This window comes from Phodopus roborovskii, unplaced genomic scaffold, assembly GCF_943737965.1.
Source record: "Phodopus roborovskii unplaced genomic scaffold, PHOROB, whole genome shotgun sequence".
In the NCBI taxonomy this organism is placed as follows: Eukaryota; Metazoa; Chordata; class Mammalia; order Rodentia; family Cricetidae; genus Phodopus; species Phodopus roborovskii.
In genome coordinates, this window is record NW_026126416.1 from 8,628,646 (window position 1) to 8,650,381 (window position 21,736).

Here is a 21,736-nt window from a genome sequence, read left to right on the forward strand (position 1 = left end):
CCAAAGACATGAGTTAGATTCCCAGGACTCATGTGGTAGGAGTGAACTGACTCCTACAAGCTGGTCACCAGAGACTTTCCTGGTTGCCTGTTTTCATGGTACGTGTGCAGACCTGACCCCATCCACCCGCTCCACAGGCTCATGATTTTAGGAAGCTTGAGAGTTGGTCAGTTTGGTCTTCTCTAGCCATTAGCTACCCCAAGCAACAGGCTCCCAATAAACAGATTTCTGTATCTTCAGTGATAGCTGTACATCATTGAATTCATTAGACATTTATTTCAGAGTATGAAACTTTACACCTCATAATTCTCTGTGTGTTGGAAGATGTGCTTGTGTTTTGGGCTGCTAGCCATGTCCCTTTGTTCTAGGGCCCTTGTCCATACTACAGCACAGTCCATTTGTTCAGCTTGTCAATGCATGAATCATATGCCACTGCATACTTAATATATTTAACTTACTAAAGAAATGTAAATGAAATGTCAGCAAAATACCACCCTTACCTAGTAGAATGGACACAGAACTTGAAACTGTCATAACCAAGTCCTAGTGAGGATGTGGACAAGTGACACTTTGGTACTCCACTCAGGGTGATGCTGGCTGTACAGGTTCATGGGAATGCCGTTGCAGAAAATGTTCTCAGTCTCTTTTCTTTACTTTGACATACTGAACATGAACTTACGTTATAACCCAGGATCTCACTCCAGTTATTTACCAAAGAGAAATATATGTCCACCCAAACATGCACATGAATGCCCCTGGCTGTTTTATTCCTAGTTACCCAAAATAGGAACCAGTCTAAATGTCTGTCACCATATGAAGAGATGAACTGTGATATATCTCAAAACAGAATGTTAATCAACACTCAGAGGTAGCAGACTCCCAGTGTACACACTCTACTGGATAAATCTCAAGTGTGTTCTGTTAAGTAAAAGAAACCGGCAGAAAGGCTAATTACTAGAATTGAATTTATAAGAGATACTGGAAGAGGCAGATCTGAGGGGACAGGGTTACAGAGCATGGGTGTAAGGGGCTTAGAATGAGGAATGGGGCTGACTGTGAAAGGGTGCTTTTCAGACTGATGGACCTGAGTCCTGTCCTGGTTATGGGGGGATGAATGGTGACTGTTACATGACTACGTGCATCCCTCAGACCTAAAGAAGGCGAAACTTTCTTGTATGCAAATTCTATCCTCCATAAACCTTGAAAACCAACACAAATGTCTTTCCACCTTGAGACACCCCAGCACTTCTACTATCATGGTGCCCATCTCTCATCTTCTCGCTTGCTTCATAAAATCCTTCCCAGGATCACCCCAGGTATATATGGTTTTCTTGTTGGGCTTTCGGCTCGAAGAATCAAGTGCTTGCTCTTTCTTGACTGATTCTCTTTTCCTGTTCTATCAAATTCTCCACCATGTTTTAATCTAAATTTAAGCACATGTAATTTGCAATAAGGCTAAGAAACTACGATGATCAAATCAAGGTCATGTTGACAAATTTACTTCCATACTTTCTCCACAGATAGCAGAGAATGCCTTGCAGATGACTGCAGTATAATTGCTGGAGGGAACCTCACTGGCTGGCACCCAGACTCCGCTGCTGTGCTATGGAGAAGAGTCTTGGGAATCCTTGGGGATGTGAATAATATCCAGTCACCAAAGATCCATGCCAGGGTTTTTGGCTATCTCTATAAACTGTGGCACAAACTGGCCAAGGTGTGTTCTGCTGTTACCTTTTATACTAATCCAGAAAATTTAACATACAAACTATTGACTGCCTTCTGAAATGCAGAATTATCGCGGTTAAATAAGGATCAGGATAAACAAATAGGCCGAATAGATGTTTATTGAGGGAGAAATAACTTACAACCTAGACAGATGAACACCAGGGAATTCCACCGGATGCTCTCCTGTCTGAGTCACGCCAGCAAGAGAGCTTTTCCCGGCTCTCTCTCCAACCTCCTTCCACAGGTCACTTCCGCCCATGGCTCCACCCCCAAATGGGCGTGGTCAGTGCCACAGAAGGACTATCTCACTACACAGAATATGTATTTAGATGAAGTACATTTGAGTGTCCAAGAGTAAGTCATAAATAATAGCTATAGTTTTAATACTTTATTAAATGCCTTAGAGTTATTTCATTTAGTATAAAAGTATATAGTAGAAGATATTAAGAATAGCATACTGTGTGGTTTCATTATGCATTTTAGTAAAGTGATACTATTTTGATTGTGCAAGGCTGGGAAAATGTAGAAAAGCATGAAGATATTTATATCCCCATTTTATATAATAATCAATATTAATTTCTAAAATATATCTACTCCATGAATAAAGACATTTTACAAAATAAAACTATTAGAGAAGCTAAAGTTTTTATCCTGTCTTTTGTTTTGATACTAAATATATATTTTCCATCATTAAGTATTTTTCCAAAACATGACATGTTCATATAGCATAATTTATGAAATAATTTATTACCATTTGGAGTTCAGGACCTCCCTAGGTATTCACATACTAGGAATAGCAATATTGTCTTTTGTGTTTCAAGCTACAGCTACATGCAATAAGCCAGAAACAATCTAAAATGACAAGAAATATCATACCTATAAATACTATAGTTTTCTCATTCCACATGTAAAATATAGATATGATTTCTTGGCTATGCAAGACGATATTGGTATATGGTTGTATAAGTAGAACGTTATCTTACCTAAAATTCTCTTTTGAATTAGATACGAGATAATCTAGCTGTAAGCCTGGACAACCAGTCGTCTCCATCTCCTCCGCTCTTGATCCCACCACTCAGAATGTTTGCATCATGGCTATTCAAGGCAAGTGTTTATTCTTTTATTGCAATTTCCTCTTCCCTTCTGAAATTGAGTTTAAAAATTGTAATTGCCCAAGACTGCATGTTTTGAAGACAGGCTGGGTCTTACTACAGCCAACACATCCCACATCTCCAAACAACTCTTCAGGAAAACTGAGAAGTAAATGAAATGTTGAAATGCTGTGCATCTGGACTTGATTTAATCTAGAAACATCATCTCCTTGGCAGGCTACGACTCTGCCAAATGAATATAAGGAAGGCAAACTGCAAGCCTACAAACTGATCTGTGCCATGATGACCAGACGCCAGGATGTTCTGCCAAACTCAGATTTCCTGGTGCATTTCTACCTTGTGATGCACCTGGGATTAACCAGCGAGGACCAGGTATCCTGTGACTCCTTTATCATGGTGTACTATAAGAAACTGATTACCACACTTTAGATGTATCAGGGCTTGTAAAAATATACCAGAACTGCTTAAATCCTCAGTGGCTTCTACTCTTCTCACATATGGTCTTTAAAAATGTGATCAGGGCATTCCTGCATCTTCTTTTCCCCTCACTGACTCTGCGTGCACCAATTAAATCTAGATCTTACCCTGAGATCTGTATGATCCACTTTGTTATCAACTTCAAAGTGCCATCTCAGCTATATTTCTTCTGTTGTTCTGGCCAATTTAAAAGTATTTGGAGATATGTGAAGTACAGTAACATAAATTAAGGCTCTTGCCATTTCTTGATGTGGAGGTACTTTTATTTCTTTCAAAGAAACAAGTTTTTGTTTGGTAGGAACAAAAAGACCCATGGCCTTCACCAAGCTACTCCCATCTTTGTAGACCCTGGATTTAGGATTATAGAATGTGGCCAGTACCTGGTCTGCCTCTCTTAGGAAGTCTCCTTGCACTTGTGAGGGACAGGAGGAAGGATGTGGATAGGCATATGGACTTTTGAAAGCTGTTCTTCCTATATTTACTTATTTCTTTTGTGTGTAGTGGTGTGGGGGTGTGGGCACTTCAGTGGCACAGCTCAAGAATGGAGGTCAGAGGACAACTTGCAACAGTCAGTTCTCCTTCTGCCATGTGGGTCCTGGGGATTAAACTCAAGTCACCAGATTTAGCGCCAAGCTTAACATCTATTCATTTTTCTTGAGGATGTGCTTGAGTCTTCCCAGTGCTTGAGAAGTGGTCACCATATTCTCTGGTTCCCTGGTACAGACTTTGGGCTTTACTCATTGAGCTTCGTTCTGATACTGTCCCGATGAGTTGTGCTTGTCGTGTTTCCTCTGAGTATCATTAGTAGACTTTGATAATAGCTGAGCTTGGACCCATGGTTTCATTTATTTTTTTTAAAAAAGATGTCTAAGTAGGGACGTTAAGTACAGCCACTTGGATTCTCTGCTTAACTATTTCCAGCTGCTCCTGCAGGTGGAAGCCCCTCCCACAGAGTGAGGCAGAGCAAGGAAGGTGGAAGATGAAGGGGTGTAAACAGGAAAGAAAGTCAGTCACCTTCCGAGATTGTAGTGAGCTTCCTCAGTGTAGGAAGGTTGATTTTATCCTGTGTTAAAGTATTGTTCTGCTAAGATTGTTCACGGAAAAAAAAAAAAAAAAAAAAAGACATGATTTGGAAATAATGATCAACTGTAGAATTTTTTGATATAATTAAAAAAAAAAAACAAATCTGAAATAAGCACAAAGCAGTAGTTCTTAGAATGATGTTTTGTTTTTTAAAAAAACAAAACAAAGTCCCATAAGGAGGTGAGAGTTTAAATTCATCTTTCTGTTTAAGATGTGCCATTATGAAAATGAAACAATAAAATATGAAATAAGGATTGTAGCATTTAAAAACTCTTTTAGCAGTATGAGTATGTTTTTATGAATGGTTTTAAGAATATTTTACATTCAGGAAAAATGTTGAAATTATATACTAAAAATTGTCTTCACATTTTAATGTACATCACATTTTCAGTTAAATGAAGACAGTGATCTTTCATAGATTTGTTATAAAATAATATAAATCTTAAAAGACAGCCCAGTACCAGCAGCAATACTATCATTGCAGACTTTGGGGACAGAATGGGTTATCATACATCTCTATTCTATAATCAACCTATTGTGTAGGCCAGTAGGAGCCTGGATTTTTATGTGGCTTTAATAGAATTAACTATTTTACCTTAACCTTAACAATTATTAGTATATATTTTAGAAGCCCTGGCTGTCTGCCAAACAGAATTACCCTAAGTGAACTTCATTTTTTTTTTCTTTTTGCCAAAAGAAACTTACAGAGCCCTAATGAAAGAAACCTTTCTCATTTAAGTAAGAAATGTCTCTGGTTAATTAGTTTAACTTTTGGCCCACATGTCTAAATAGATCATGGTGGTTGTTTTAGAACTTACATGTACTTCTGGAAACAAATGCTATATTCATTATAAAAAAAGAAAAGAAAACATTTGCTACAGAGAATACGGTTAAATTTAATTTTTTAATTGGTAAGCCAAGCACCTGTAGCTGGTACTGTGTCAAGGCTTTTTTTTCCATTTTGTGAGAGCCACAAAGAGCTACACTTCCATTTAAAGGATTTGTTTGTGAAGAAGAAAAGTCTAAAGACTATCCTTTGTTTTGAAAACAAGTAATAGCAAATACATGTATGTTTAAATTTAACCTTTAGTAGTTTTGTTTTACAAATAAAACACAAGCTGTGTTGTCTCCTTTGGCCTCCGGGTGGCACCCTTGTCTGCTCAACCTAGTCATGTGGTTTAAAATCGCTGGATGAGACAGAATCCTGTGATGAGTGTGTACAACAATGTGTTTTTCAAAATGTGATCCTAAATCTGAGCATGTTGAGATTATGTCTGTCAGTAGTGCTCAGTAAAATGCTGAGGTGTGAACAAGCACTAAGAATTAACTATCCTTTCAAACATAATGATGCTTAAAGTAATTGAGACATTCAAGTGTAAAAATCATTCATAAAATATATACCTCACAAATTGCCCTCTGTTCTTGTGTACAATCATGGAAAATCATGACTTTATATAATATGGTACCAAATTTGTTATGTAAGTCAAACAGCCAGAATGCCAGATGTAGTACATCTAAAACATTTGTAATAGTGTTAGCTATCTCGCTAATTTATTTAATATTCAACATAATGACCTTATCAGATAGCCTTCCTCTCTCAGTATAGCTGTAATGTTGGTTTGTAGTTTGTCTGCATGATTGAACAAATCCATAAAATGGTGGCTTTTTTTCCCACGATAGGGCCCTCCTCCCCAATTTTTTTTTTCTTTTATTTTAAGACAAGATGGCTGTCCTGGAATTCACTGTGCACATCATGCTGGTCTCAAACTCATAGCGAACTGCCTGCCTTCCAAATGCTAGATTAAAGGCATACACTACCACGCCTGGTCCTGGGTTTCTTTTAAACAATATTGATCTTCTTACCAGTCCAAAAATATTTAGGCTCATAAGCACCTTCACATTAGTGACCAATTATGAACTAATTCTATGTGACTTGCAGGATTACTTAGCCTATGAAGGATCTTCCTTTGGCTTCCCCTGCTCAGCTGCACGTGCCTGATATACTGGGTGGAGCTGAAGTTGGAGAATGTTTGTTCTCCTAGATCCACAATGCCAGACTCTGTACCACACTGTCCCATTGATTCTTCTCCACAGTTCACATGGATAGATATCACATCCTATTTTATGAGTAATGAAAGCTCAAAATGTCTTGAATTTTTGTCAAATGCCATGTATTCAAAAGGTTGGTAGAATTAAAGGAAAGGCTCAACTTACTCATTGGGCTTGTCTTTTCCATTGATTGACAGCTAACATTCTGGTCAGACATTCCCTTGTTTTATTTTGCCTGGCTATAGTTCTTTCTACTTCATACTAATTAGAGTCCCCTCTGACTTGACTTGCAGATACCTTCCCAAGTAGTTGCCTTCCCAGCTCTCTGTCATTTTTTTTTGTTTGTTTGTTTGTTTCCCTTTTAAAGCTGTTCTTGGTTGTTCTTAGTGTGTCCTAATGTTTAAGCAGCTTTTCCACCTCAGTCTTCCCCAAAATATTTTTACATGAAAGGAGCTATGATTTGGATTTATTAAAAACATTTCCTATTAATTTCATGATTATTTAAAACATATGGAAAGATCAATACGTGTGAAATGGAAAAGGACAGTTGAGGAAAGGAATTTTATTTTCATGTTTGTAAGAACATATATCAAAGACTGGAAAGTTTTCTTTTCTCAAAATAAGTAAACTATTTTTTAACAATGACTTACAGATTTACCGTCTTAATGTAATTTAATTTGTCTGTTATACATCAAAGTTAAGTTCTCTTTTAAATGCAAAGCTTACAGGAATACAAAATTATTGTTGCAAATTTACATATATAAATTTCGGGAAATGTGGATCTTTGTCATTGTTGTCTCTAATGTTATATTATCATATTTTCTAAGGCAGCAAGAACAAAAAGTGTAAAGCTTTCTTCAGGTGAAAAAGGCTTTATAATTCTGCTCTAGAATTACTATTGACATGCAGAACTTACCTATATCAGTGCAATGTTATGATATGCTAGCATATAATGTGAAGATGTATAACAGTAAAGAGCCTTCAGTGGAACTGAGTTCTAGTCTTGGCCTTCATTTCTTAGTCAAGTCACTTGAGCTCATCATGCCCTGGTTCCATACGTGTAAGAAGAGCATAATTATAGAGGATTACTTCTCTTGGTAAGCATGGGCCCTTATGCAAATGAATGCCAAGGATGAGGAAGACACTAGCGCCAAGAATCTCATGTGTTTCATTTTTCCAGTAATGGAGAGTGTTGTGCCTGCTTCATTACTCACCTGTCTTACTTTTTAATACAATGATTTGACTGAAAAACATACTTGTGCACTCTGAAATTTTATAAGTGGGGAAATACTTATTCCTTGTGTTGTGGGTCAGACATAAGTGATGTTTATGATGCCCTGTATACCTATGATCCAGAAATGTCTCTTCTGGTCCTATGGTCATTGGCTCACTCTCTACTTGATTCTCACCTAACTCAATGAAGGATGACTGAAGACTGAGCTCTACATGAGCCAGACTTTTTATAACTGGGTTAGCATGGCACATAAAAGACATGGGGAGTAGTGGGATGACATCTTGAGGGAGCTGGGTCCTCCTGTCTGTGGAGGATCTACCTAGACACCAGCTAGCATCACTGCAGGCAGCTGATCTCTGCAAGTGCCAGCCTCCTCAGGGTGTGGCTGGGTGTGGCTACTTACCACCCTTTCCTTGACTGTTGAGATTCATATGTGGTTCTTTGGCACTTGTGGAAATTCTGTAAGCCAGTTGACACTGGCCTCAAACTTCTGAGAAGTGGATTCTGTTGTCTGCAAGTAAGATCCATGGCTCTGCTGAACCCTGGAGATGCAGGATCAACAGCAGTTCAGTTTAGCTCCTAAGTACACCTAGAGCACTAACTTACCCAACTTGGCTTTGTTTTTTTTTTTTCCCTTCTAACTTTAGTCACTTATTTGTAGACAATGTGTCCCTTGTTTTAAGAACATTTTAACTGCTTGTTTAAGTGTACTTTTATATATATATATATATGTATGTATGTATGTATGTATGTATATGTATATGCATTTATATATATATAATTTTAGTACTATATATAGAGGATTATTCTATCATAGAAATCAAAATACGTTTATGATTTTTCTTAACGGATGTTCCAACCTCCTCTCATGAGGTATATGATGGAATAATATAATAATAAACAGTCGTTTGTAAAAAGATCCCCAGGGGCTCCTCAGTGAGCATAAGACTCACCAGTGAGCTATGAAAGCAAGGTGCAGGGGTGATACTTGTAAATTGGCCATACCCAACTCCTCTAATAACCCCAGACAGGCTGCATCATGCAGTGATATGTAATAATTGCATCACCTTTTCTCAAACAAAGAATTGCTCTTTGCTAGAAATTTAGCCTTATAACTAGAAGCTTGTATGCTAGATATGTATAAGTTTCACAGCTTAGTTAAAACTAAACTGAAAGGCATGTTCAGTTATAGAAAAAGAATTATGCCAAATTGGGGGAAGGCAAAGGCTTATTTTTCTTGTTTGTCTCATATCAAGGGAAATAATTTTAATATTTCTCTAAAGTGCTCATTTTGGATATGAAATTATTTTTGTGAAAAAAAATTCACTGACAGAATTTTAATTCAGTGCTGGCACTATAGAGTAGCCACTTTGGCATTTAGACATTTATGTAATAGCTAGTCTACAAATTTGATATGGTCAGTACAAAAGCTATAAAAGGCTCACCTTACACAAGCTGCATTTAAAAAGAATTTTTCTTTTTTGTTGTTATTGTTTGTTTGTTTTGTGGGGTTTTTTTGTTTTTCGTTTTTTTCAAGACAGGGTTTCTCTGTATTGCTTTGGAGCCTGTCCTGGAACTAGCTCTGTAGACCAGGCTGGCCTCGAACTCACAGAGATCCACTTACCTCTGCCTCCCGAGTGCTGGGACTAAAGTTGCTACCAATGCCCTTAAAAAGAATTTTAAAGCCATAGTGGCTCTTGTATCTTTATGCTTTTGGATTTGACTTCAGAATGGCTTTAATATACAATCTTTATAGATGACAAGCCTCCTGTTGAGAACAGTGGTCATAGGGTCCCACCTGACCACTCAGGGATCCTTTACACTAAAGGACCTTAGAGTCTTGTAGTGTAAGACTTGAGCATTCTTGGGTTTTCTGGTTTACTTGTAAATATTTATTGTTGGATTCATACCATTCTTTCCTAAATATGTCACAATATTCACGAACTTTTTGCATTGAATATTTGGTAAAGTATTGGCTTTTGAAGGTATGATATACATAAGTGAGTGCCTTTAATATTCATTAACTTGGGCAAAGAACCAAATAATGATAATTGGACATCAAATGTCCTTGTAGCTAAATTAGTTTGCAAATGACTTGTAGAGGAAATTGGACTTGGCAGGGACTTAGAAGGTCTTAAAGAGTGGCAGCATTTACAGAACAGGATGCAGGATATCAGAATTTCTCAAGCAATGCTCAGAACCAGTGACTAGAGCAGTTTTGACTCAGTGCCAAGTATGTGTGGATGAAACTAATGTGAACATGACTAAGCAGGCAGGGCCACAATGTTAAGGGCTCCAGACTATGTGGAACATTCAGAAGAGTCAGATATAGATAGATAGATAATATAGGCATTACCCTTCTACCTTGCTTCACAGTTCACTGCTCAGTCTTCCATGCACTGAGTAGTTTTCATTACATAGATAATGGAGAACTTTCGGTAGTTTTGGAGTGCAAAACTTGCCATGACCAAAAACAACATCAACAAAACCACTTTAAGGGACTTTCACCACAGTGATTATGTAGGGTGAATTATAATAATGTGAAAAGGATGAAAGCAAAAACAAAAAGGGAATTAAAATAACCCAGGAGCAAATTAATGAGAGTTAGTGATGACTGAGACACAAATGGGTTGTGTGTGCATATATGTTTATATATATTTTATGTGTCTTGTTTAGATATGTTTTATGCATGTAAAATACTGTATTGAACAAAAAGTATTCTGACATGATAGAGCATCCTGGTAATGTTTGAATTGCTTCTCAAAGCCTAAGCCCATTCAGAAAGGCAAGATGAGCTGAGAAAAAGAAGGAAGCTGGCCCAGTATGTGGAGTGGCTGTACAGATCAATTCATGTAAGGACAGGAAATATGGTTCAGTGGTTCCCTTACCTTAGGTGCCATAGCATCAGGCACATGTATATCCACCAAGAATCCTTTCCTATTAGAAATTAGAAATATATGGGAAAGATTTCCAGGAACATTTTTTTTAACTTAAGAAAACACATTTTCAAAAGCAACCTGACACTCAAAACATTTAACCTTTTAGAAAACATGATTGCATTCATTTAAATTCATTTGATTCAAATGAATATTTTTACCCAGTACAAGGGTTTACTTCACAAATATACAAAACTTTTCAGTTTTAACAAGGATTGATTGAAAAAAACAATAGTTATAAGGACAGGTGATATGTGATCCTTTCACTGTATATAATATTGTACCAAATTCAGAATGATAAATGAATACCACAAGGTGGTGTCCAGTACTTTCTGAGTTTTTCTCAAGTTTCATGGAAAAATACCAGCTATGGATTTGTCAAACTTTGGTATCAAGGAAAATAATTTTATCAGACTTCATTCCATTATCAGTGGTCATGGAGACTTCAGGTGGGTGACTGCAGCAAAATAATTAAATGAAGGGTTTTTCTTTTCTTTTATAGCTATATAATCAAAATTATTTTTGTTAATCTGCCAAGCCTGCTTTTACCTCAATAAGGAAAGTAGAAATATGTAGAAGGTGACAGATGGCAGAGGTTTCAGTTATGAGATTTAACATGTGTGCAGTGAACTTGTTTCACAGCTTTGAAATGTGTAAGATGATAGCACAGAAGATTGTTCTAGAGAGAAATGAGCCCACCTGAGAGGCCAGAAACTAGCACAACCTTTGATTTACCTCATTGGGTTTAAGGCCATAAAGCTTTTGTTTTAAGTAAATACAATCAATGAAGAATATGAAGCATGCATATTCCATCATAAATCATTTATATATTCAACATGACATAATACATACAAACATAATACAAATAAGTCATGTGTCTTTTTTCTCTGAAGATTTTTTTAGAAGTACATTTTATTTACTATAACCTCTCTCAAGGATCAAGTCACTAGAAATTCCCTTAGTGGATTCTTTGGCTTGTGTCTTGTCTTTTCCCAAACAGGATGAATGTAAATGTGATTGATGGTAGAAATGGAAAACATGGAGGCTTCTTTTATGCCAACACATTCCACATCATTGGAAGGGAGGCAGAGTGGGTAACCAAAACAACCTCACCTCACCGCCTTAGAGTCTGCCTCCAGCTACCAGTTTTAGAGTAGGCTTTAACTGTATACTGTAACAGACTAGTCAGCTCCTCACCCTATACCTGTGAGTCTGGGAACGGGGTTTGGGGACAGGCTGCCCCCACCCCCAGGAGATCCTTGGCATTATCTAGAGACATTTTTGGTTGTCATGGCTGGGACAGACAGAGGTTCACTTGCATTTAGTGTGTAGAAGTAAGTATAAGGCACAAGACCTATGAAGAGTCTGTGACCCAGAATATCAACAGTGGAGAGGAGAATCCTTGCCCTAGAAGAGCAGCTGAGCAGGTTTTTCAAGAGGTCTCAGCCTCTTGAAACTTAACTAAATTCTTCATTGATTTTTTTTTTTAAGTTAGCCTAAGAAATGAAACATGGCCTGATTAATTCAGATGAACATGCATATGACTTGAGGTAGATTTTACCTAGAAACCTCGTCTGATAAGTTTGTGGCCTGAAGCTGCAAAATTCAAGGTGATAAGTTATAACTGATAACCACTTCCCTCCTACCTAAGGCGTTGGCACTTTAGCTGAGAGGAAGGCTGGCTAAGAGGACAGCTTGCTTGGAGGAATGAGCACAAAGATATAGACAATTGCTTTTTTAAGTAGCTAAGAAAACATTAGGTCATCCTACTTTGTGAGCTGGGACTGATATGATAGGGAAATTCTGACTTATGATCTGGAGAGAGGTGTGTGTGTGTGTGTGTGTGTGTGTGTGTGTGTGTGTGTGTGTGTGTTATGTGTGTTCTGGCCCGTGCATACATGAGTGTATGCGAGCATGCACGCAAGTGTGTAGAGAGTATCCTACTCTGTCCTCTATAACTTATTCCCTTGAGACAGAGCCTCTCACTGAACCTGGAATTTACAACCTATGCTGGCTCACAAGCAAGCCCCACTGAACCAATGCTGGGGTTACATGCTTGTGTGGCCAGATCTGACTTTTATGTGAGTGATGAGGAGCTGAACTCAGGTCCTCATGATTGCAAGCAAGCACTCTTACCTACCTAGTTATCTGTCCAGCTACCAGAGAAATTTTGTAGTGCAATTTTCTATTCAAACATGGCAAGTAATTGATAGTGTGTAAACCTCTCTAGCTCCGTGGAAAAGGGAATATCCTGCCATGGCTTTTGCCCTGGCCTCATCCATAAGTGGCTGTACCCTTGAGCTAGCAGCTATGAGACTCTGTTTGCTACTTAGTCTGTGAAATGGGTTCCCAGTGGTTCTCTCTGGGTTTTTCATAGAGGAAGACATTGTCCTTCAGTTGTCACTGGTACCCTCATTGTAGCTGGTTCTCCTGATGCTTGGGATATAGTTCACTTACCTACAGGGTCATCTTTTCTTATGTAGAACACTGCAGAGTTTTAAGAGAATGTTTTACTCTAGGCAAAGAAGCTTGACAGAGGGATGGCTTCTAAAAGCATTACAACAGTATACTAAAGTTACATTAGAGAAGAGAGGGTACGTAAGCTCCTATCTACAGGGGAAAGATTGTTGGCTTTAAAAGATTTTTAGTCATGACTATGGTTTAGAATGTATAAAGGACATGGTAAATAAAAGCCTTTTATATAGCAGGTTTTCTTTCTGTGAGAACATGCTCTCCTTGTGGGGAATGGCCTCTTTGTTTTGTTGATTTCGTTTACTGTATAACAGTAAGTGGTGGTGTGGTGATTGCAGATTGTTCAGCTATTAATGCTATTTACTGGAACACATTTTAGAGAGAACATTGTTTTCTAAAGAAACAGTAAACAACAGTTTTTCTTTTGTCTTCTCTTGGAAAAATATTCTCTGGTAGGTATTTGTGGGCTAAAAAAAAATGATCAAAATAGAACCTTCTAGTAAGGAGACATAACAATAAAGTATCTACCATTGTCACCCACACTGGAGTTTGTTGAACACATGCAGCATGGCATTTTTGTCAAGACATAGTGCCATGTGCTGTCTAGTTGATTTGTTGTTGTCATGCAGAAGCTATGAGCTCTGGCCTGCTCTCACCCAACCTCATGTAGGTTGTCCTGAGAAGTCAGTGCTGAAAGCAGGGGAAGAAATGATTAAAATGTCTATGTAGGCAGTTGCCAGGTAATTTGGCTTTCATTTTAGGGTTTATATATTTTGTTTATTTATTTATTTTGGTAGGAGTAGGTTTTTCTTTTCCTTTTATTTAAAATAGTTCTGCTGCTCATATAATATATCCTATTATGATTTCCCCTCCTTCCATTCCTCCCAGTTCTTCCCCATCCCCCCTCCATCTGGATCTACCCCCTTCCTGTCATTAGAAAACAAACAGGCTTCTAAGGGATTAGAATATAATACAATAAGATAAAACAACCAAAGCATTAGGGTAGGACAAAACAGACAGAAGGAAAGGAGCTCACGAACAGGTACAAGAAGCAGATGCAGAGACCTACCCTCAGGAATGTCATAAAAACAGTAAACTTGAAACTCTAATATATCCACAAAGGACCTGCAGAAAGTTAAAAGTACACACACACACACACACACACACACACACACACACACACACACGTATATGTATATAATTAAAGTTAAAAATAAGACAGTTTTTATAAAATAAACAAGGGAAAGCCCTAATATGACATTATGCAAAAAGGAACCTCCTGTGATGGCATTGAGTTTGTTTTCTGTTGGCCATCTGCTGCTGGGCATGCAACCTATCCTTAAGAATGTTTTGTTTCCCCAGTGAGACTCCATTGAAGAAAACTGAATTTTCATTTGTAAGTGGTTATCAATTAGAGATAGCTTCTGGGTTAAGGATGGTACATGTGTCTACTCCTTTCAGCTCTAGGACCATCTGGCATAGACCTGTGCAGACCCTGTGTATGCTACCTCAGTCTCTGTGAGTTCACATGTGCATTGATCCTGTTGATTTAGAAGGCCTTGTTTTCCTGGTATCCTCAAGCCTTTCTGTCTCTTATACTCTTTCTGCTTTCTCTTCTACAAGTCTCCCTGAGCCCTGAGGGGAAGAAGAATTTGATGGAGATAATCCTGTATAGGGCTGAGTGATTCAAGGTCTCTCATACTCTGCATAATGTCTGCTGGTGGGTCTCTATTTTTTCCTCTCACCTGTAGAAGAAAGCTTCTCAGATGATGACTGATCAAGGCATTGATCTATATAGCAGAATGTCATTAGGAGTCATTTTATTGCTATGCTTTGTTTAGAACAGTAGTATTTTGGTTTTATCCTAGGTCCCCAGGCTATCCAGTCTCTGGTTGTTGGTCACCCACGCAATGTTAGGTATAGGTTCTATCTCATGGAATGGATCTTAAGTCAAATCAGATATTGACTGGTTACTCCCACATGCATTGTGCTAGCATTGCACTAGTGTTTCTTGCAGACAGAACACCATTATCTATCAAAGGGTTTATGGCTGCTTTGGTGTTTACATTCTTCCTTTGGTAGCATGAAGAGTACTTTCCTGTACCATAGAGCTAGCACACAGTGGGGAAGACTCTATGTGGGCACTAGCTTGATTTTTACGTGGTCAATGAATTGTATAGGTGTTGTCTTCAACAATGGGGCCTTGCCATCAGTTTATGAAGAGCAACCTCCTAGGACCACTTTGGCCAACAACTTTAATGTAACTCAATCCCAATATTGGAAGCTTTATTTAGTGACAAGAGATAGCCACAGTTGAGGCTCTGTCCTTTGCATTATTTGACAGTTTCATTTAGATTGCCTTCATTTATTTGTGTGTGTGTGTGTGTGTGTATTTATATAAACTCCTACTGAATTAGGTTTCCATACTACTTTTCAAATGGCTCTTAAATTTAGCTGTCTCTCCCCATATTCCCTCCCTCATCACCCTCTCTTCTTCTCCTTTCCACTTGATCTTTTCATTCCAATTCCCCCTTCCATCCATAAATAACCATTTTATTTCCCTTTCCCTAGGAAGATCTATCTATCTCCCCCAGTTTCTTGCTCTATACCTAACATCTGTGTACAGATTAGAGTTTGGTTGTCATTGACTTAACATTGATTTAATGATGTCTACATATAAGCACATACATAACAGGTTTGTCTTAATGGGTCTGGGTTACCTCACTCAGGATTATTTTTTTTCTAGTTCCAGCTGTTTACCTTTGAATTTCGTTTTTTTAACATCTGAGCATTCAATTTTGTAAATGTATCACATTATCTTTTTTTATTTATTCATCTGCTGAGGAATGTCTAGGTTGTTTACAATTTCTGGCTATTGTGAACAGAACATTAATGAACATGGTCGAGCAGGTGTTTCTGTGGTAGGATGAAGCATCCTTTGGGTATATACCCAATGTTGTTATCGCTTGATCTTGAGGTCAATCGATACACATCTTCTTGGGGAATGCCACACTGATTTCCATAGTGGCTATACAAGTTTGTACTCCCACCAGTAATGGATAAGCATTCCCCTTATTTCACATTCTTGCTAACTTGCTTATTTGTGGGTCTTAGCTATTCTGACATGTGCACAGTGGAATCTCAAAGTAGTTTTGATTTGCCTTTCCCTGATAGCTAAGGAGGCTGAACATTTCTCTAAGTGTTTTTTGCTATTTAAGTTTGATTTAAAAAAAAATTAGATCTGTACCTCATTTTTAATTGGTTTGATGATGTCTAGTTTAATGTGTTCTTAATGTGTTTTGGGTATTAGCCCTCTGTCAGATGTGGAGTTAGTAAAATCTTTTCCCATTCTCTAGACTGCCCTTTTGTAAATGATGGTGTCCTTTGCTGTGGTTTGAGGTTTCCACAGAAACAAGATGATAGGGTTAGCTTCATTAGGCATTTTTTTTTTCTAAATTTTAATTTTACTTTTTGTGATGTAGTTGGTTGTTTTGTTTGTTTGTTTTTACTCTTCTGGGGCCTGCCATCCCGCGCTCAAATAAATACAGAGACTTATTTTACTTATGAAGGCCTGAACTTAGCTTGGCTTGTTTCTTGCCAGTTTTTCTAGCTTAAATTATCCTGTTTCTCTTCTTTCATGTTTCACCCCTGGGCTTTTTACCATTCTTTAGAATTCTATATTCTTTCTTTCCTTCTTACTCCATGACTGGCTGGGTGGCTGCCCCTGGTGTCCTTTTCGCCTTCTCCCTTTCTTCCTCATTCTCTCCTTCTATTTATTCTCTCCCCGTGACAGCCCTGCCTGGCCCTCTCCTGCCTAGCTTTTGGCTGTTTAGCTCTTTATTAGACTAATCAGGTGTTTAAGACATACAAAGCAACACAGATCACAGAGTTAAACAAATGTAGCATAAAAAAATGTGACACATCTTTGTATCCTTAAACAAATACTTCACAGCATAAATGAGTGTAACACATCTTAAAACTATATTCCACAATTCTCTGAGAGAGAGAGAAGAAAGAGAGAGAGGGAGAGAGAGAGAGAGAGAGAGAGAGAGAGAGAGAGAGAGGGAGAGAGAGAGAGAGAATATGCGTGCGCGTGCAGGTGCCTGCAGAGGCTAAGAGCATACATTAGACCCTCTGGAGCTATAGCTACAGGCAATTATAAACTGTCTGACATGAGTGCTGGAAACCATAAACCATGCTCAGTCCTCTGCACAACAGCAAGCTCTCTTTACTCCTCAAGATCTTTTCAGCCTTCTTTACAGCATTTTTCTCTCAAAATCCAAACATTGTTGTAAGCTCTTTATATTAACACAAGTTAAATTTCAAACAGTAAAAACAAAAACAGGTGATTATTCTCTTGTTCAATGAAAAACTGAGAATCTTCTGTGTGGTTCTCTACGCCTCAGGTCACATCCATAGAGTAGTCTGTGTCCTGTAACTAAAGGACCATGGGTTTACCTTTTGTTTAACAGAATAAAAATATTGAGAGCTTCAATTTTGCTTCTATTTGCAGCTGAGATAATTTATTTACTTATTTATTTGGGGAGATAAATTATTTATAAGAAAACTAGAGAGTATACATTGTGTGTTATTCTAGACTAAAACAGAATAGCAACCATATTATAAAATTTATTTCTTTTCTGATTTGAGAACACACTGGAAGTCAGGAAAGTTCTAGCAGAAATACTTTATCTTTACATTGTAGGTCAGAAAACCGCCCAGCAAAACTCAGTGCATGAGGCAAGTTCACGTTCCTCTAACCTGTTTCCTGAGAGCCTGTTTCCTGATTTCAGTGTTAGAAGGGAATGTTTAAACAGGGGCAACTAGCCCTTGATGGCGTCAGCACAGAGCCTTGGAACAGAATTGGGCCACAGTTGAATGAACACCAGAGTCACAGCTACTGTATGTCCTCTAGTGCTCATTTTGAAAAGAAAAATGGGAACCTCACTTTCCTGCTGGACTAGATGCCTTGGCTTCTCCCTATAGGCTACCTCTGGTGCTCTCATTCACACCAGAATGCATACCCAACAAATTTCTCTCCAGCAGTGTCTGAAGAAGAAAGTATTTGCAGGAGATCTGGTTTTCTTTTGAAGATAATATTTGATGAGACAGTTTGCTGTGATATTCCTTACTTTAGAGGAGTAGGCCTAAACTGTAGGACTTACTGATTTCAGTAGTGTGTGTGTGTGTGTGTGTGTGTGTGTGTGTGTGTTCATGTGTGCTTTCATGGGTGCTCAGGTGTCATGGTATGGGTTTGGGGATCAGATTGGATATGGGCCCTCTCCTACCTTGTTTGAGAAGGGTGTCTGTTGTCTACTGCTGCATATTAATACCTGGTCAGCTGGCCTGTGAGTTTCTCCGAAGACTCTTGTCTTTGTCTTTCATCTCACAGTTAGAAATTGTGGCATTAGAAACTTTGCCACCACAACTGGTGTTATATGAGTTCTAGGGTTTCAAACTCAGGTCTTTGTACTTGCAGGATAAGCACTTCTCTTACTGAGCCTCCTCTCTAACTCCTGTGTGTATCTTTAAATGTTGATTTCAGAAAGCAAACAAGGTGAAAAGCACAATTCAGAGCGAAATCAGGTCGTCAGGGTGCTTCTGTGCTGTGTTATGGACTCATTTCAAATGGTGACACATTGACCCTGAATTAGCATTGAAAGGGGAGCATGCTTTTGTTTATGTCTGCAGCTTCACTAGCTGTAGCCACTGACCTTGATTCATCTTCTTTGTTTCTGTAAAGTGAGAAGATCAAATGTAGATATCCTAGATTGTCTATGTTTTCATGGCTGCAGAGGGATAAATGAAATACCTTGTTGCTTATATTCAGTAGGAGTGCTCTTTCCGAACTGATTTTCCTTCTGTCTAGTGTAATGCAAGTGGGCAGCTAGCTGGGTCTAATTTGGACTTCAGCATTAGGATGAAATGGTTACTTTAATAACTGTTTATCTTAGGCAATACTCCTTAAATCTTAACTGCGTCCTTGCTGCTAGTGATCCTAGGCAGTACCTGACTTGCAAAGGCTGTGATTTCATTTAGTAATTTGTTTTGTTGTTGTTATTGTTTTGAGACAAGGGCCTTTCTATATAGCCCTGGCTGTCCTGGAACTTGCCATGTGGGTGAGCACTGGAATTAAAGGCATTAGTAACTGCCCTTTCACATTTGCATCAACTTCATTAATCCAGGCTGTTGTACAAACTGCAGTGTTGTGGATTTGAAGCTTATGGGGTGATGATTGAGATATTGGTGGACCAGTGTCTTCGAGATCCAATTTGTACATCTTGTAAGTCACTTCTTTCCGTGACCTTCAGCAGTTTTCATTATAAGGAATTATAAATGAGCTAGAATTTTCTAATGGTTTTTCTATCTTCTTGTCAGTTATGACCTGCCTATTAAAGAAAGTACACATGAAAGACAGCAATAACCTCATGACCTGTGAGTAGTTAGCATGGAGTTGCACTGGTCAGGATTAGGCGGTTTTATATTTTGTTCATGTGACTGAGAACTAAGGCTAAGGAAAATTAATTGGGTCAAGTGATAGAAGGTACATTCTGTCTTGATGGTGCTGATCTCACAGTATTGTACACATTCTTGTGAAAATCATAAATTTTCCACTCCCCAAAAGTATTTTGAATACAGGTTTATCTGGGTTTAGATGTCATGTCATAATATCTGGCTGTCTTCCCACCAAAGAAATAATACATTACCCCATTAAACTACTACATCCCTCTGATGTTGAAGAGCAAATAAAGGATGTGGGTTTTCCCCACATCTGTTCCCAAATGTCCTATTAGTTAATTTTCACTGTCATTAAATATGTAAATGAGGGAGAATTTATTTTGGCTCACAGTTCAAATTAATCCAGTTCCTGGTGGCTAGGAAGGCATGGTGGCAGGAACAGCATGCCTGTGGTTGAATAGGAAGTTAATTTCATCCTTTCCCACCTCTTCCTCAGTTGGGGGAAACAATCTTCTCTCTCTGGAAAAGCCTCACAGACACTCTTGGAGGAATGTGTCAGTATTCCAGTGCCTCATAATCCAGTCAAGGTGTCAGTCAAAATTAACCCCCCCAACCCCTGCAGTCTTCTAATTGCTTAGGACAGATACTTAAGAAAATATACACATATATGTATATACATATATGCATAGAATATATATATTATTAGATCTAATAAGTTACTTTTGTAAGTTTACGAGGCACAAGGTTAATATACAAGAACTACTATATTGTATTTCTAAATATCAGTGATGGAAAATTTGAAAATGAAATTAATAAAATTATAATCCCATTTGTAGTGGTCTTGAAAGTGAAAATTCAGAGATAAACTTATCCAAGCAAGTATAATTTATCAACATAACAAACTAAACTTGCTACTATAAAAAGGTAAAATCTATATAAACATATGATAAATATCCCATATTTCTAACTCTGAAGACAATATCAACAATATTCTCAAAATTGATATGCAGGTTAAATACAATCTTTATTATCCCAGTGCCCTCTTTTGCTGATCCTAAAATTCACATGGAATTGCAGGGAGTTGTGAATAGACAAAGTAATATTTTTAAAAGAACCATAAGAACTCATAGGTAGTTAGACCTATAGAGCAATAAAATCGAATGGAGAGTATGGAAAGAAACATATATGTCTATAGTTGACTACCTTTTGATGTGGGTGCAAGAACAATACAGTGAGAAAGAAGTAATCTCTCATGGTGCTGGTACAACTGGACATTTTCATAGAAAGGGATAAAATTAGGGGCTGGATTGATGGTTCATTGGGTAAGAGTACATACATGCTGAATAAGCATGAGGACCTGAGTTCAGATTCCAGCACCATGTAAAAGCTGGGCAGTGCCACACGTGGTTGTAACCCTAGTGCTGTTGGAGGCAGAGACAGGAGGATCACTGGGACTTGCTTGCTCCCATGCAATAGACCTTATCTCAGAACAGTAAAACATAGAGTAATGGAGTAGCCACTTAATGTCTTCTCTAGTCTCCTGTGTGTATATGGACACACATACTCAAGCACATATATGTGATATAGCACACATATACAAAATCAGCCTCTATCTCAACCTCACACCATATGAAAAATTTGACTTATAATGAATCAATGGTCTAAATAACGTGTCACAGATAAAACTATAATAATTTTAGAGGAAAGTAAAACAGAAAATAGTGACTGTCTTAGAATTGATATTAAAGACTTAGGAATGACAAGCAGCAAAGAAAAACAGAAAATATACACTGACCTTTATCAAAATTAATATCTACCATGCATCAAAAGCCGTATCACACGATTGAAAATTTAAAAATTTTTTTTTTTTCATTTTTGCATATCACATGCCAAGTAAAGATTTCCTGGCCAGAATGTAGGAAGAAGCTCTGCAACTCAATAGCAAATCAATGCCCCAAATATAAAAGAATAGAGGACTTAACTAGATTAAATTTTTTCAAAAGAAGACATCAACATAGCCCACAAGCACGGGAAATGATGTTGAATAAATCAGTCACAGAAAAATGTAAATCAAAACTATAAGGTACCACTTCCTATTCACTATGATGGCTGTTAAGGTTATTTCCTTAACAGGGAGAATAATCATGACAGGAGGGAGAGAACCTTTGGACTTTCCTGGTGAGAATATA

The 21,736-nt window shown here is 37.9% G+C and overlaps 1 protein-coding gene across 3 annotated transcripts in view; it reads left to right on the forward strand.

The window, feature by feature from the left end:
• Ralgapa2 (Ral GTPase activating protein catalytic subunit alpha 2) overlaps positions 1–21,736 on the forward strand; it is a 256,297-nt gene that overhangs the window by 109,598 nt on the left and 124,963 nt on the right. For all 3 annotated transcript variants that reach the window (XM_051183228.1, XM_051183229.1, XM_051183230.1), the window contains 3 exons: positions 1,521–1,714; positions 2,731–2,829; positions 3,054–3,209. In XM_051183228.1, coding sequence (XP_051039185.1) covers positions 1,521–1,714; positions 2,731–2,829; positions 3,054–3,209 — 449 coding nt within the window. The remainder of the gene's footprint in view (positions 1–1,520; positions 1,715–2,730; positions 2,830–3,053; positions 3,210–21,736) is intronic.